We start from the raw sequence: 17,111 nt of genomic DNA on the forward strand, positions 1-17,111 counted from the left end.
ATGTATTTGTGGTAACTGGATGCCAGACATGGGCATCACCCCCCTTTGTCCTTTCTCGGGAGGTGTGGATGCAGCTGGGCACTGCCTTGAGGTCCAATTATTCCTGGGGATGGAGAGGAGCTGTTGCTGTCTGCACTGCAGTGGGCTGGTAGTGAATATTCTGTGTAAAAGCACTGAGAAAGAGGGCAGAACTGCACTCCTCCTTCCTCTGGGCTGAGTTGTGGGGAAGGTGGCATCCTAGGAAGCCCCCAAAGCCTAGAGCTGTGGCAAGCAGCAAGCAAAATTGGGTACAAAAATTACACGTGCGCTTCAGATGGTTCGAAACTGCAGTGGAGTCAAATAACCAGAGAAAAGAAATACAAATAATTTTTCTTTCCAACACAAAACACTCTTTTACCAGAGCAAATTAGAAATACAGAACAAGTTCCTACCATTGAGAGAAGGCCAACCTAGAAATGAGGGACACCAAACTGAGATACGACGCTGGGGAGCACAGGCTTGGGGGTACCACAGCTTCCTTGGGTGCAGGAGAGGAGCCCTGGCAAGGCTGTTCACGGGAATCCTGCTGACCGCAAACACGAGCTATGGCTGAGAGCAGCTCACAGGAATCCAGTAAGGAAACCCCATTTGTGAGCAGGGGCTACTGAGAGCAGTCGGGGTTGCATCACCCTGCTGCTGGCCCTGCAGCCGATGTGAGAGCTGGGCTCAGCGCCGCCCCTCCATCCCAAAATCCCATAAAAGCTCTGTGGAGCTGTCTCGGGGTTGTCCCTCCTTCCTGTGACATCATTATGGGATGCCAAACAGCTCCAAAAGTCTTCCTGGGCTGTACCCATGCCTGCTGGGCCTTGCTGAACGAATTCCAGGGGGGTCGGAAGCAGGGATGCAGGGCAGGAGAGGTTGGGATGTGACCTGTGCTGTAGGGGCTAAGAGCCCCAAGGTGCTCTCTCTGCACCCCACACCACCTGATGGGTGGGGGGATGCTTGCACACAAGGCAGCCAGGATTTGAGATGCTCCTTTGGGATATGGTCCTTTCTTTTGCTTCTCCCGTCCCTCCCACAGCCACATCTGCTTATCCCTAGATCTGAAAACAGGAGGAAAAAGAAAACAAGCGCACTGGAACACAAAGACTTCTCTCGCCTCTGCTGGCCGGTGTCTCGCAGGGGTGGGATGCGGGCTGCTGTGCTGGCGACAGGGCATGGCCGTGCCGGGAGCGGGCACCTCGCGCCATGCGTGGCACTAGCTGGAAGCCTCAAAAGAAATACGAACACAAGATGGGAAGGGCTGGCCACGCAGGGAGGCCACGGCCTCCCCATCCTTCTACTGGCTCCCCTCGGGGTCCGACATGTGTTTTTTCACCTGTAAGGAGAAACGCCCATGGCTGGCCTCTGATGTGCCTGGGCAGCAGGATCAAACCCTGCCCAGCACAGGGACCCCGAGGTCCTGCACCCAGCTGGGGATGCGGGTGTGGGAGCAGCAGCTTCGATTAAAGGGGTTTCTACTCCCAGGGTGGTTTTTTTCAGCCTGTGCTGCTGGAGTCACACACACGCAGGGGTTTTACTGTGGAGTGCTGGGGTTTCTCCCTGAGGTGCAGGTGGCTCTTGCCGTGGCACGCAGCCAGGACAGCTCCAGTGACCCTGATAGCATCTCCTCTGCTTTGGGCATCCCCCCCAGGACCCACACAGGCAGCAAGCAAGGATGATTTTTAGGAAAGCAGAGAGCCTGGCGCAGGATCTGGCCTTCCTCTTACCGTCTCCTCCGTGTCTGTGCTCTCATCAGCGCTGTCAATGTCACGCAGGTTGCTGTGCATGTCAGCTCCCGTCCCCTCCTTCCCCCGCGACTCCCGTGATCCTTCTCCTCCTGGGGATGGCGACTCTGCCCGCATCTCCACCCTCTTCTTCTCGCTGTCCTTGGATCCTACAAGGGTCGAGACAGCAGAAATTTGGAGTAACTGTGCAAACACCATCCCTGTCCTTGCAGGGTCCCTTTGTGTCAAAGGGCCAGATTCTGCCCCACCGCCCTAAGGGACAGGGAGGAGACAGGGAATTGGCCCAGCTGGCTCTGGATGCCCAGCTCCCTCCTGGGAGGGACCCCTTACAGCCGGCTCAGGGTCCAGGCTTGCACGTGCCCACAGGCTGCCCAGCACGGACATAGGGGTGTCGGAGGGTCTACAGCCCGTCCCCTCACCCGCAAGACGCTCTCTCCGCTGGTCCATGCGGTCCAGGCTCTCCAGTAGACTGTCCACCTGCGCCTTGATCTGGCTTAGCTCCCCCTTGATGGAGTGCAGCTCTTCAGCCCGCACTGCGGGGAGAGGAGCCTTTAGGATCCCACCCGGCTCTGCAGCCCACCCAGAGCCGGGGAGATGCCGTCCTGGGCAGCCACCTCTGGAGCATCCTTCCCTCTGGAGCATTCTTGGGGAACAGGGACAGGTCCAGGGGCCAGCCACCAGCCCAGTGCAGTCCAGGCTGTGTCTGCTGGAGCTGGGGACTTGTAGCAACAGGCTCAGCACTGGGCAGGACCTTGGGGCACCAGTACTGCTCTAATGCCATGAGACACAAGGGCCGAGCCTCCTCTTCCTCCCAGCCCCATCGCACTTACACTTTGTCCGTCCTGCCGTGGAGCTGGTGCTGCTCCTCGACCCGGGCTGGGGGCTCAGGCTGCTTTTGCCTCCAGTTCCCATGTGAGTTCGTCTGGTCTTGACTGGGATGCGGTTAATGAGGGGGGGGATCTTCTGGTACTCGTACACACTGCAAGGGCACAAGAGCACAGTGGTGTGAGCATGGCCCAGGGGTGCAGCAGCAGCCCCTGCCAGCCAAGAGCATCTCTTGGGGTCCCTCTGCAGTGAAGGACCTCCAGCCTGGGCATTGCCCACCATGCACACTGCTCCTGCCCCACCACACTCCCCTTCCGAGGCTCCCATGACAGGGAAGCTGTGGCACATATGCTCCTTGAAGGGGGCAGCACTGCTGAGCCTCTCTCAGAGGCGTGGGGACAGATTCCTAGGGACACACATGGATTCTCAGCCCACCCTGCTCCCAGGATGCAGTGCTCACCGGTACGGGAAGTCGTCCCTGTAGAGATCGTAATCCAGCTCACAGTTACTGCTGCAGGAGGGAGAAAGAGGAGAACAAGTCACCTGCTCTGTGGGGCCACAGATGTTGTGGAGCTGCCACCTCTGGGCACAGCAGGGCAGAGGCACCCACCCAGCACCCATCCCCAGGGAGTGGGAGGCATCCTGGATGGGACCACACAAGCTGTGTGGTCTGCAGCATGGCCCGGGGATGTGGCTGTGCCCTGGCAGGGTCTCGCCCTGGAGCCAAGCAAGGACATTGAGGGTGATGGCAAGAGCCCGTGGGGCAGCATCAGCAGGCTCTGCTCTCAGGAAGCTGCATTTAGAGTGCCCAGATGTTAAATTTCATGGTCCCTGACTCTGTGCACATGCTGCCAGCTCACTCGGCTCCAGATTAAGAAGCGATCTGTCAATGGATCACCTCCAATGCGGGCAGCCGACGTGCCAGTAATAAATCATGCGCCGTGGACCAGGAGCAGGGGGGAGGAAGAGGAGAAAAAAAGATGCTGAGGCTCATTTTGCTGCTTCAGTTCTTGTGGAGTCAGAGAGCGTAGGATTAAGCCTAACCCAAAGGGAGACTCAGAGACTCAGAGCATTGCTGTGAGCAGGGAACCTTCCCCAGCCACGCTGCTGGGAATGGGCAGACTGGGACGAGGTGCCCCAGGGATCCTGGTTTTGCTGTAGATGAGCTTGTCATTGCAGCACTGATGCTGGAGCTCGGGGAGAGCTGAAGGTCTGCTGCAGGGGCTAACGGGCAATGCAAGCTGCCCTGCCTGCGGCACCAAGACTAAGCCAGGCTTGCCCAGCCCAGAAGGCAACTCGGAGCCTGTGACAAGGCAAAGGCACTCCCAGCCCTGCTGCCACCCTGCCTTATTCAAGAATAATCCACACAGGACGCAGCCTGCAAGCACCAGCCATTGGGGTGAGGGCGAGCTGGTCAGCTCCTGTTTTTTGCACCTGGGGATATTTTGGGAGTTTTCAGTCCAGCGCTGCTTCCTTCCCAGTTTCTATCACTGTGATGGAGACAGTGAGTCCTTCACATCCCCACCTGTCACCTGAGGAGGAAGGTCACAACTTGCCTTGAGTGCTGGGCTGGAAGAGGAACCGATGGCTGGAGAGGAGTCCCAACCCAGGCACAGGGCACAGGGAAGGTGCCAGCTCCAATGGACGCTGCTGCCCAGAGCCCGTGCTGAAAGGGACAGGGATGCCACAGGAAGCCCTCAACTGCGGGAGCACTGATGGCTTTGCAGATTTGGTCCGGGGTCTGGCACCCAGCTAAGGCACAGTAAGGGTTTTCCCAGCTCAGCTCTTTGCTCAGAGCATCCTCTGGGATGAGCAAAAGCGGCGGCTGCCACGCTTCAGCAGCCCGGGGGGGCCAGCGGTCCCTGCCCTGCCAGCACTGCATCCCTCTGGCACCATGGCAACAGGCAGAGCAATTAGTTCAATCAGGGCGTTCACAAAAAGCTCTCTGAGAAGGCAGACGGAGCCCGGCTCCAGTCCCTTCCTCTCCACATGCCTGCCAAGCCAGGGAGATCAAAGTGTGCAGGGATAGGGACCTGCTCTTTTGCTACCATCAATACCACCATCACCATCATCTACTGCCATTGCCAGGATCATCACCACCCTTGTGTGCTCCTGCAGGGGTGTCTGTCCTCCAAGGAAAAACATTTAAAGGCCAAAACTGCAACCAACATCAACATTGTTAAGAGGCATGGAGACCAGAAGGCTCTGCTCTTCACACAGCACCTTCAGAAGAGGAGGGGGGATCTCCACACCCCATCGGCACCACGCACCAGACAGGACTGGGCAAGGCCTTTAGCTGTCACCTGTGCAGCCAGATGATGCTCCGAGACCTCAATCAGGATGGGGCAGGGACATCCCACAAGCCCATGCCCACCACCACGGGCAGGCAGCCAGAACAGTCAGAGAGGCGCGTGATGGAGTGCAGGGGTGGAAGAGGAGCCAGGCATGGGACAGTCCCCAGCCCAAGCTGAGTCCATCCAGCACAGCCCCCACCCCACGTGCTGGCACTCACTGGTACAGGCTGCTGCTGTGCTGCCGCTTCTGGCCCAGCCTGGTCCGGCTCGGCTTGGGTTCCCTGGCCATGTCCAAATCTGAGGGAGGAGAGAGGAGGAGAATGAGCACTGGGAAGAAAAAGGGATACCAATACCCTGCCCCACTCAGATGTGTCTCCAGCAGCAGCTTCTCCCCGCACACTCCTCTCTTGGCTGGAGGCATCTCATCCCACCCCACACCATCCACAGGATGGGCCCGAGGCTGGCAGCTCACTCTAGATTTAAGCTTTTGGAGAAGGACAGGAGCAGCCCAGGATTGTGCTGGGACATGGAACTGCTCTGTCAGCGGCCTCTTCCCATGGGTGCCCCACACACAGCACTGTCAGGAGGGCAAAGACCTCAGCGTCCCAGCCACAGACCCCAGCCATGGCCACAGACCCCACACAGGCTCTGTCACCCTGGGGGCATGTGTCTGGGCTCCCTTCCCTGTGATGGCAGTGGGGGCATTCTGGCACTGGGACAACATCCCTGTCCTGGGGATAACGGTATGGGGACATCTCAATACTAGAAGGACATCCCTGTCCTGGAGGTGAATGGTGTGGAGAGCATCCCAGTACTGGGAAGACATTGCTGTCCTGAAGGGGAATGTTGTGGGGAGCATCCTGATGCTGGAAGGACATCCCTGTCCTGAGAAGGGTAACGTTATGGGGAGGATCAGGTATACCAGTACTGGGAGAAGATCCCAGCCCTTGCGGAGGAACTGGGACTGGGGAGGGGGCTGGGAGGCAGCTGGATACCAAGAGGATACCCCTTTCCGGGGGGAGGAACTGGTCCAAGGCAGGCAGGAGATGGCCCTGCCAGGGCAGTAAGCTGTGGGACTGATACCCATGGCTGGGTATCCATGGGTCCAGGAGAGGGTATCCATGGCTACAGGACTGATATCTATGGCCAGGGGACCGGTACCCATGGCTGGGAGACTGATACTCATGGTATGGGGACTGATACCCATGGCTTGGGACTGATACCCATGGCTGGGGGCTGATACTCACGGCTGCAGACCGATACCCATGTCTGGGGACTGATACCCATGGCAGCAGATCAATATCCATGGCTGGGGACTGATACCCATGGCTGGGGACCAATATCCATGGCTGAGAACTGATACCCATGGCTTGGGGCTGATACCTATGGCTTGTGGAATGATATTTATGGCTGCAGGACCAATACCCATGGCTGGGGACCGATATCCATGGTTTGGGGACCAATACCCATGGCTTGGGAATGGATATCCACGGCTGGGGGCTGACATCCATGGCTGGGGGACCGATACCCATGGCTTGGGAACGGATATCCATGGCTGGGGACTGATATTCATGGCTGGGGGACCGATGCCCATGGCTGGGGGACCGATGCCCATGGCTTGGGAACCGATATCCACAGCTGTGACTGATCCCTGTGGCTGTGACTGATCCCCATGGCTGGGGGACCGATATCCATGGTTTGGGGACTGATATCCATGGCTGGGGACCGATACCCATGGCTGGGGAACCAATATCCATGGCTGGGGGACCGATACCCATGGCTTGGGAACCGATATCCACAGCTGTGACTGATCCCTGTGGCTGTGACTGATCCCCATGGCTGGGGGACCGATATCCATGGTTTGGGGACTGATATCCATGGCTGGGGACTGATATCCATGGCTGGGGACCGATACCCATGGCTGGAGAACCAATATCCATGGCTGGGGGACCGATACCCATGGCTTGGGGACTGATATCCATGGCTGTGACTGATCCCTGTGGCTGTGACTGATCCCCATGGCTGGGGGACTGATATCCATGGTTTGGAGACCAACATTCATGGCTGGGGACTGATATCCACGGCTGGAGGATGGATACCCATGGCTGGGGGACTGATATCCATGGCTGGGGGACCGATATCCATGGCTGGGGACCGATATCCATGGCTGGGAACCGATACCCACGGCTGGGGACCTATACCCACGGCTGGGGGACTGATATCCATGGCTGTGACCAATCCCTGCAGCTGTGACTGATGCCCATGGCTGGGGACCGATATCGATGGTTTGGGGACCAATATCCACGGCTGGGGGACCGATCCCCGTGGCTGTGACCGATCCCCGTGCCTTGACCGGTCCCCACGCCGGGGTCCCCGCGGGCGCGGGGCAGCATCCCGCATCCGGAGCATCTCCCGCGGGAGGGGCCGGTGCGGGGGGTCCCGGGGGAGGGGGCTCCGGGCCGGTTCTCCCATCCCCATCGGTACTCACATCTCCAGCCCGCGTCCCCGCTGCCGAAGAGCGTCATCCCCGCTCTCGCCCCGGCCCCGCCGAGGCCCCAGCCCGGCCCCAGCGCCGCCGCCCGCACCACCGCGAGCGGGGGGACCGCGGGCCGCACCACCGCACCGGGGGGGGACGCACACCCCGCCCGCCCCGTTAGTGCCGCCCGGGGCTCGCCCTTCGCCGGGCTGTGGCTCGGGGGAGGGGACTGTGACAGCCGGGCCCTTCCCCTGCTCGCCACCGTCTGTCCTCCGTCCCTCACCCTCCCCAGGCTCCTTCCCCCATCCCCTGCCTCCATCCCCATCCTCCTCAGGCTCCTTTGCCGTTCCTCCATCCAAATCCTTCATCCCCATCTTCCTCTGGCTCCTTCCTCTGTCCCCATCTTCCATCCCCATTCTCCTCAGGCTCCTTTCCCCATCCTCCATAGGATTTTTTCCTCAGGCTCCTTCCTCCATCCCAATCCTCCTTAGGCTCCTTTCTCTGTCCCCATCCTCCATCCCTATCCTCCTCAGGCTCCTTTCCCCATCCTCCATAGGATTTTTTTTCTCAGGCCCCTTCCTTGATCCCAATCCTCCATTCCCATCTCCTCAGACTTCTTCCTCTGTCCCCATCTTGCTCAGTCTCCTTTCCCCCATCCTCCATAGGATTTTTTCTCAGGCTCCTTCCTCCATCTCCATCCCCTGTCCCCATCTTCCCCAGGCTCATTCCCCCATCTCCTGCCTCCATCTAAATCCTCCTCAGGCTCCTTTCCCAGCCCTCCACCTCCACAGGAGTTTTTCTCAGGCTCCTTCCTCTGTCTCTAGGCAGGAGATGGGGGAAGGAACCTGAGGAAGATGGGGGTGGAGGATGGGGACCGAAGGAGTCTGAGGAGGATGGAGGTGGAGGACTCCACTTGCACTTCAAGGGCTCCAGAGCAGGCAGCCTGGACCCAAACTGACTCTGTTTCTGCCATATTTTTGTTAATAGGCAACGACACATCAGGCACACTCATACGCATTAAAGAAGGCACATGGCACCTCGTTCAAACACGTGTTGCCATTGTTAAAGACGCTCAGTGAAGATAATTGCCAAGATGCTTAAGCAAATAGAGTGGCATCCACTTTGGAACCAAATAGCTACTCTTTCCTTTTACATCTCCTGAAATGCAGCTCAATCCCTCTGTGGTGATGATATATACCAAAAGCATTCTCCTCAAGCTACCCGGGGATGTCGGTTGACAGTGGCTGGCCATGAGCCAGCAGTGTGCTCAGGTGGCCAAGAAGGCCAACAGCATCCTGGCTTGGATCAGCCCTGGGGTGGCCAGCAGCAGCAGGGCAGGGATTGTCCCCCTGTGCTCGGTGCTGGTGAGGCTGCACCTGGAATCCTGGGTTCGGTTTTGCCCCCTCACTACGAGAAGGACTTTGAGGGGCTGGAGTGCGTGCGGAGAAGGGAATGGAACTGGGGAAGGGGCTGGAGCCCAGGGGTTGTGGGAGCGGCTGAGGGACCCGGGGCTGTTTAGGCTGGAGAAGAGGAGGCTGAAGAGAGACCCTATCACTCTCCGCAGCTCCCAGAAAGGAGGTTGTAGTGAGGTGGGTGTTGGTCTCTTTTCCCAAGTAACAAGTGATAGGATGAAGGGAAACAGCCTCAAGTTATGGCAGAGAAGGTTTAGACTGGATATTAGGAAAAATTTCTTTACTGAAAGAATGCTGAAGCATTAGAAGAGGCTGCCCAGGGCAGTGGTGGAGTCACCGTCCTTGGATGTGTTCAAAAAACATGTAGATGTGGCACTTGGGGACATGGTTTAGCAGGCACGGTGAGACTGGGCTGACATCTGGAATGGGTGATCTTAGAGGTCTTTGCCAATCTTAGTGATCCTGTGATTCTACGTGTGAATACCTCCCAGTGGCTCCTTTCTCTAGACTCTGCTGTGTTCTGTTCCCTAACAGAACCACACTTTAATTTTTGTCTTTTGATAAAGTTTCTGTAGTGTTGCAAAGGGGAGAAAAATCGGATTGCAATTTTATCCTTAATTCAGCAAGCAGGTTGAGGGAGGTTCTCGTCCTGCTCTGCTCTGCTCTGCTCTGCTCTAGTGAAGCCCGATCTGGAGTCTTGCATCCAGTTCTCGGCTCCCCCGCTCAAGAAAGAAAAAGAACTACTGGAGAGAGTCCAGTGGAGGCCACAAAGATGAAGGGACTGGAGCATCTCTCTTATGAGGAAAGGCTGAGTGAGCTCAGTCTGTTAGCTCAGAAAAGAGAAGACTGAGAGGGGATCTCATCAAAGCTTATCGATGAGCCCCTACTCCTACACAACATACAACGGCAGTCAGGGGAAACGCCCGTTCTCTTCCCAGAGATGGAGGTCGCTGGAGGAAACTACGAGACCAACACTGTTAAAGCTTCAAACAACATGTTTGTCTTGAAAAATAGCCTTCCTGAGGGCAGCCCAGGAGGCAGGGGAGGCTGGTCCAGTGGGTGGGATGCTGGGATGAGCCATGGTCCTTCCTGGTCCTGGTCAGCCAGCCGGCCGATGTCCAGGAGTGAGGGGGTCTGCTGGGGGCTGCTCCTGAGGAAAAGGTCCACCAGGAAGAAGAGAAGGGGTCCTCCAGGTACTCCTGAATGCTTACTGGCGTTTGCGTGATGGCACGAAGTGCAAAGGGGGCAGAGTCCAGCTCTCTGCCCGGTGCAGTTGGTCCCTTGGTGTTCGTTGGCATACGTTGGGGACAGAAACGAGTCCCGCAGGGCCCTGCCCCACCTGAGGGCTCTCCAGGGGCTTGAAGCCCAGGTTGTCCAAGGGGATGCCAAAGGCTGTCAGCTTTCCCTTGAGCACCTGCAGCATGTCGTTGTGTGCCTGTAAGGGAAGCACCTTGTGGTCAGCTCAAAGCCCAGCTGCAGCGCAGCTGCACCACGCCTGGGCACGGTCTCCCCTGCATGGTGAGGTGGGACCCCAACATGCCTTCCTTCGCAGAGCAGGCGGGGTAATCTGCAGTCTGGGCTGGGTCTTGCCCGGCACTGGGCATGAAGCAGCTCAGCTGGCCTGCTGCAAGTTCCCTTTCCTGTGCTCCATACACGTCCTGAAGCAGAACGTTCCCCTTCTGCACCCCACAAGTTGCAGCCGCCACCCAACAGCCCACAGCCCCAACCTGGGGAGGCAGGGAAGCCCCAGCCCGTTCCCTCACCTTGGTGGCTCGGGCCAGCTGGAACTGCAGCTCCTTGATGGTGGTGTCCTTGGTCTTGAGCACATCCTGCAAAGGGAGACGGCGTGTCAGGCAGTGGCTGTGCGGGCACACTGGCCACGCTGTAGGGTTAGTGCCGTGGCAGAGCGCACGGAGGATCTTCTGCGCAAAGCTGAGCTAGCTCTGAGGCCTGGCTCAAGCGGAGCAGCTGGCAGCACAGCCTGGCAGGCGGCCACCACCCTGCCCCCTTTAAGCCAGCAATGCCAGGGACAGCCAGCCCCAAGCTGGGACCTCCCAGACCAACAACACAAGTGCCAGCACAGCCCTGCCGTCATCGTCAGCCCCACTGCAATGGGGGGAGCGATGGCAGCACTGCCGTGCTGTCACAGCACCAGGAGTATTACAGGGAGAGAGGCTCCCTGGACGGTGCTGGAGGCAGCTGAGCAAAGCAATTCCAGGACCCCAGTGGCTGCGGGAGAGCTCAGTGCCTGATGCCTTTCCAGGAATGTGTGTTCCTTCCTGCTGTTGTGGCACCTGCTCATAGATGACACATCTGCTGCCCCATCCTACGACTCCAGAGCCTCAGCTGCTGCTGTGCGCACCCCCAGGGCACCCAGGCAAAAAGGTGTCCACGTGCTTCACTGCCACCCACCAGAGAGGGGACCTGGAAGGGGACAGGCTGGCATGGGATGACTGGGAGGGCACCGGGATGCTGGCTGAGCCTAGCGTGCAACCTCCATCCTCTGCATCTCAACTCAAGCCTAAGCAAGCGTTGCTTCTGCCGTTACGTCTGCGGCAGGTTCCAGGAATGCAGGTCTCCAAGCCTCCATGCTGAGGCTTTCTGCATATGTATTTTTAGCACAGCAGACATTGCAGAGCCCCTGGGAGCCTGTCTATGCTGCTCAGCCTGGGGCCACGCTCCTCAAAACGGGCCCCACCTGAGGGAAAGATCAACGCCAAACTCTGACACCCACATCCTCCATTCTTGAGGGAGAGCTGGAGTGCCTGTGGCCCTGGGAGTGCTGGGAATGAGTGATATGGAAGCTACAGCCGTGTAGGATGGGGACTCCAAGGTCTGCGTTCACCCCAGAGCAGCCTCTGCCCACCAAGTGCAGCCTGCACAGGGCTCCACAGTACCTCCACCTTCCGTGAGACCGAGGAGAGAGTGCTTGGGTCAAGGTTGGAGGCTGCCAAGACCTCTTTGAGCTCCACTTCCTTTCCCTCCAGGATGCTGTGAAGTCCTCTCAGCTTGCGTTCCAGGAGCAGGTTCTTGAAGCCTGTCTTCTGCTGCACCTCCTGAATGGCTTTGGTGAACTTCTGATAGAGCTCATCCCGCTCCGCCTGCACCTGCTCCCAAAGACAGCAAGGTTTTCACACCACCTTCAGGGGCTCCTGGGCTGGTGGCCACCCAGGGACGGCAGCAAACAGGGTTGTCAGCTCAGCCCCGCCTGCTCCAGCGAGAGCCCAGCCATTCCCCACGGCATCTAATTAGGACACAATTTCCCCTCCACAGACTAGTTCTGAAAGCACTATCTTGCTGCCTTAATGACAGATCCTTCACGAGGCCTCAGATCACTGTTCATGTTCCTGGGGATTTCTACGAATTGCAAATGAGCTGTGTCCTGCCTCAGATTTATCTGAGCTCGCTGGTGGAGGAGAGCCTGAGTGTGGAAGAACTCAGTCAACAGGACTCCTCCTGAGCGGCTCCAACACGGCAAGTGGAGAGAGCGACCCCCAACACTGGCAGAAGGAGGGAAGCAGCTGTGGCTGCGGTGGCCCGTGACAATCTCTCCCTGCAGCTCTGCCCCCAAACCGCTGCACGGCCAGCCCCTCGCAGGCCAGGAGGGGACCGTCGGAGCGTGCATCACTGTTTAGCAAAGTACAAGGCCAGGCTTGTCTGCTGACCGTGGAGACGTCAAAGCGGTGAGAAGCTTTGTTGGAAGCAGCAGTTATCACACAGCTCTGGATCAGCTTCAAAAAGCCCTCGGCTAAGCGCAGACTCTCTGCTAAGCCTCTGTGCCCGAGTTTGGAGAGGGAAATGGGGTGCCCAGACCCACCCACAGCTCTCACCTTGCTGAACCTCTGCACCAGCACTTCGTGTTCCCACTGAAGGTCCTTCAGTTCCTTCTGGGTGATTTTCAGATGGCCTTTTGCATCCTGCGAGTGGGAAGGGACAGTTAAAGAGCATGGGTTTCTCTAGGAGGTGTGGGGGATGCACTCTGCCAAGGAAGGAGAGCAACCAGCCAAGAGATACAGGCAAGAAAATATAGTCAGCACACACAGCGACCCGCTTCTCCCTCTGCAGCAGGGGCTGCTCTTGCTTCTTGCTGCCAGAGCCCTAGGAGTCCCATCTGAGATCTCAGGAACACCCAGCTAAGCCGAAGATGACTCAAAGGACTTTGCGCAGTGATCTGGCCGAGCAGAGCAGCACAGGTCACTGCCGAGTGACTCCCTCCAGGAAACAGGCAGGCTGGCTTGGGAAAGGCCAGGGCTGGCCACTCACCTGGTCGTACTCACAGCGGGCCAACTTCTTCTTCAGCTCAAACGCCTGCTTCTGCGTGGACTCCAACATCTCCTTCAGCTCCTTGTTCTGGGACAGCAACTCTGCCCTCTCCTTTCTCCACTGCTTCTCTCTCATTTTCATCTTCTCCATCTCCTCCTGTTCTTGGGAACACGAGTGCCAACTCGCGGGGGCTGCCCAGCTCCCCAGAGCTTCCCACACCATCGGGACACCCTCCCACTGCAGGCCCGGCAACACACATCTCCCTGTGCTCAAAAGCACTGCTCACATAATGGTGTACAGCCCCCAGGAGACTGGCAGCAACCATATCACCACTTGGAATCTGTCCTGATGAGGGTGAAATCCTCACAGGACCTGTCCCCGGGGGAAGGATCTGCAAACCAGGCAGGCTGCAGCAGTGGGGGCAGGCAATACCTTCAGCAAGTTGATGCGCTGCAGGTTTTGGTGCTTGATATCCTCATAGTAGTTCTTGATATCATTGAAGGCCTTCTCGTGGTCCCTCATCAGCTCATTAATATGTATGTTCTTCCTCTCTTCCACCTCACACATCTCCAACTTCCCCCGTGAACAAAGCTCATCCTCCTGGATTTGCCTCTTCTCTGTGTACTTGGTCTCGATCTCTAGGGAAGTGCAGAGGAGGCTGAGTGAGCACCTCCCGGAGACCCTGTGTAATACACCCCGGCTCTGCCAGGCAGCATCAGTCTGGCACATGCCGCCCTGGCATCACTCGAGGACAAGAAGCTCCTTAGCACCATCCCCACAGCTGCCAGCAGTGCACAGAGCAGTTACACTGCACTCCTTACACTGGGACCATGGAGAGCAGAGCCCAGAAAGAGCATCCTTGGAAGAGGGCATGGAAATGCTCCAAGTCAGACCGTGAGACCCTGAAATGAGCCCTGAGGAGGAGACTGGAGCAAGAGCTCCTCCAGCCAGCCCACCCTGCGGCCTGGAGAAGCACGGCCAGGCAGCTGCGCTCGGCGGTACGGCCCGGAGCAGCGACAGCGCCCTGCCCACACCCTTCACCCACACTACAGGCACCCGGCCTGGTTCCGCTCGTGCGATGCTGGGGGTGTGGCAGCCCCAGAGCACAGGGTGCAAGAACTTGGGGAAAACCAGCCAGAACCTGGGCAAAACCAGCCCCCTTTTCTGCCCGAGGCTCCGTCAAGGAGCCTGGCAGTGCAGGAGAGCTCGAGAAGCCTTCCCTGGCACAGGAGCTCACACAGGAGCTGCGAGCGTGTCCTGACCTTTCACTTGTTTCTCGAAGTCCCGGCGCAGCTGGGTGATCTCCTCTTCTTGCTTCTGTTAGAGAGAAGCTGTTTGTTAGAGGCTGACAACCAAATCCTGAGGCAGTTGCATCCTGAGGGATTCCCTCCTGCTCCCTGGGAAAGGCTCCGGCCATGGCGCCAATCCCATGTTATCCGTGCAAACAGCGGCTTATAGGTTCTCCAGCTGCTCCCACAGCTCCCTGCTGCAGGAGGCAGGGTTCGCAGGAGGTACCCCAGGAATCCCTTCTCCCTGTTACTGTGCTGGCTTCCTAGTGCCCTGAGCCCACCAGTGCCTGTGGGAAACCCCATCCCACCCCATGGATTGAGCCGGGGAGGCAGGCTCCTGCTCACATGCCGGTGCTGGGAGGACTCCACCTGCAGCCCCACCACCTCCCTCTCCAACAGAGCCACCTCACGCCCAGCTCCAGCCCGGCCAGGGACGTACCATGAGCATGCTTTTCACAAGCGCCTCGTGGGCCAGCTGCTGCTCCCTCAACTTCGCTTTCAAAGTGTCCACGCCTTCCTGCAGCCTCATCTCCTGGGCCCAGTGATCCTCCTGAGCTTGCTTTATGGACAAGATGCCCTCCGCCTTCAGCTCAGTGAGGTTTTCCTGGTTTTCGTAAAGCAAGTGCCTCGTCTTCTGCTTGTAAGCCTAAAGACAAGCCACAAGAGCGGGTGAGTGGCTTCAGCACGAAGACACTCGGGGCTGGGGTATTGGTCAAGATGCTCCTGGCTTGCAATCCAGCCAGCTTCTCCTCCTCTACCCCTTTCCCTCAATCTCCTCAGAGCTGCCCAAGGCTCACCCAGAGCTCGGGGCACTCACAACACCTCCCAGCCTCCTCCCCTCGCACCTTGATCTCCGCTTTATGCCGCTTGTCCAAATCTTCCATCTCCAAGTCCTTTTTACGCAGCTCTGCTTTCTTGTCCTCCAGCTGCCGGCAGGTGATCTCCCATAAATTGTGGATCTTGTCACGCTCGAGCTGGAAATAGTTGCGCTCTTTCCGTTCCCGGTCCAGCTCCTCACGGAGACGCTCAACATGCTTCTCCAGCTGCAAAGCCAAGAGGAAGAGCCAGGTAGGGGAAGAGGTGGCCTCAAACAGACACCTCGGCAAGACACTCTTGGCAAGCCGTGTCGTAAACCTGGCAGGACACAGGGGCTTTTGCTGGGACAGAGAAGAGGAGGAGAGAAGGGGAGGAACCCTGACACATGCACGTTTGGGCTCTGTGGGGATTGCCCAGGACCTGACAGAACCTGTCAGCTTCCAGAAAATGAATAACAAAATCTTGTCCTACTGTAAGGAGCCTCCGCTCAGATATATTCTGTCTCGCAGTGCCTGGTAACATCATTCTTAGGTGCTTAAATACTGCTGAATCTTAGAACCATAGAACCAGTTATGTTGGGAAAGACCTTTGATATCATTGAGTCCGACCATAAACCTCACACTGCCAGCTCCACCACCAAAACCACATCCCTATGTGCCACACCTACACATCATTTCAATACCTCCAGGGATGGTGACTCCACCACTTCCCTGGGCATTCTCTTCCAGGGCTTGACAACTCTTTTGGTGCAGAAATATTCCCTAATTTCCAATTGAACCCTCCCGAGGTGCAACCTCAGGCCATTTCGTCCTATCACTCGCTACTTGGGAGAAGAGCCCAGCCCCCACCTCCCTATAACCTCCTTTTAGGTAGTTGTAGAGAGCAGTGAGGTCTCCCCTCAGCCTCCTCCTCTCAAGACTAAACAGCCGCAGGTCCCTCAGCCGCTCCCACAAGCCCTGGGCTCTAGACCCTGCCCCAGCTCTGTTCCCTTTTCTGGATGCGCGGCAGCCCCTCAATGTCCTTCTTGGAGTGTGGGACCCAAAACTGAACCCGGGATATCAGGTGCAGCCTCACCCGTAGGGAGTGCACAGGGACGATCCCTGCCCTGCTCCCGCTGGCCACACCATGGCTGATCCAAGCCAGGATGTTGGTTCCCACCTGGGCACATCGCTCGCACTGACCTGTGCAAGACCTTATCCCAGCAGCAAGGTCCCCCAGACCAGGACCATCTCCCCCTCTATCTATAGGACAAAACAAGGGGGACTTGGAGCAACCGAGGGGCAGTGGCTGCACATTCCTCGCTGCCCGCCCTCCCTGTTCCTACAGGAACCTCCTGCCTTCACAGCAACAAAACTGAGAGAGTAGCAGCCTGCAAAGGACAGAGCTCCAGGCTGAGCCATCACCTGGCTGAGCAGGGGTCTTGGGTCACGGAAGTTGGGGAGAAGACAGCAAGGGCACAGGGCCGGAGAACAGAGCACCCTGGACCAGGGGAACAGAGGGTGGGATGAGGGGGCTGCTCCTTCCAGGAACAGGGAGAACCCCACATACAGCCCAGGCATCAGACAGTGAATGAACACCATCACGCTCCAACAGCTGTTGTCCCTGGAGACAGGCGCCGAGCAGGGCTTCCAAGCGTTGTTCTGAAAGCAGCAATGTCCACCGGCCCAGAGGTGGGCTGGGAGACGGGGGATCTCTTACCTCCTCCTTGCTCATCTCCTTGGGGGCCGAGCTATCCAGCACTGCTGCAGCTTTACTCTCTTTTGCTTGTTTTGCAGCTTTCTTTTTGGGTGCCTAAGGAAAGAAGGCAATCCGCATGAAGTAAGCCTGTGGCTCAGGTGCTGGAGGGAGCTGTGCCGCCCCATCCCAGGCCGCGAAGCATACGTGCTCTCACGGCGGGGACAGGAGGAGAATGGTGACAGGCAGTGCTGGGTCACGGAGCCAGGGTTCCCAGGAGGATGCCTGGACGCCTC

The 17,111-nt window shown here is 58.0% G+C and overlaps 2 protein-coding genes across 2 annotated transcripts; both read right to left on the reverse strand.

The window, feature by feature from the left end:
• Positions 1-169: 169 nt before the first annotated feature.
• LOC104068372 (RNA-binding Raly-like protein) lies at positions 170-7,576 on the reverse strand. Its single transcript, XM_054078341.1, has 7 exons — positions 7,374-7,576; positions 5,104-5,182; positions 3,052-3,102; positions 2,597-2,745; positions 2,186-2,299; positions 1,749-1,915; positions 170-1,357 (listed from the first exon to the last, which is right to left on the reverse strand). The coding sequence occupies exons 1-7, from the start codon at positions 7,408-7,410 to the stop codon at positions 1,319-1,321; spliced, it is 636 nt and encodes a 211-aa protein (XP_053934316.1). The 5' UTR covers positions 7,411-7,576; the 3' UTR covers positions 170-1,318.
• Positions 7,577-9,604: 2,028 nt separating this feature from the next.
• On the reverse strand, positions 9,605-15,498 carry LOC128853451 (dynein regulatory complex subunit 4-like). The gene is made up of 8 exons (XM_054078339.1): positions 14,765-15,498; positions 14,299-14,353; positions 13,469-13,674; positions 13,037-13,192; positions 12,604-12,690; positions 11,671-11,880; positions 10,537-10,602; positions 9,605-10,208 (listed from the first exon to the last, which is right to left on the reverse strand). Exons 1-8 carry the CDS (start codon positions 14,852-14,854, stop codon positions 9,981-9,983), a joined length of 1,098 nt encoding a protein of 365 aa, XP_053934314.1. The 5' UTR covers positions 14,855-15,498; the 3' UTR covers positions 9,605-9,980.
• Between the last annotated feature and the right edge of the window lie 1,613 nt (positions 15,499-17,111).

The sequence above is a fragment of the Cuculus canorus genome, chromosome 13 (assembly GCF_017976375.1).
Source record: "Cuculus canorus isolate bCucCan1 chromosome 13, bCucCan1.pri, whole genome shotgun sequence".
NCBI lineage: Eukaryota > Metazoa > Chordata > Aves > Cuculiformes > Cuculidae > Cuculus > Cuculus canorus.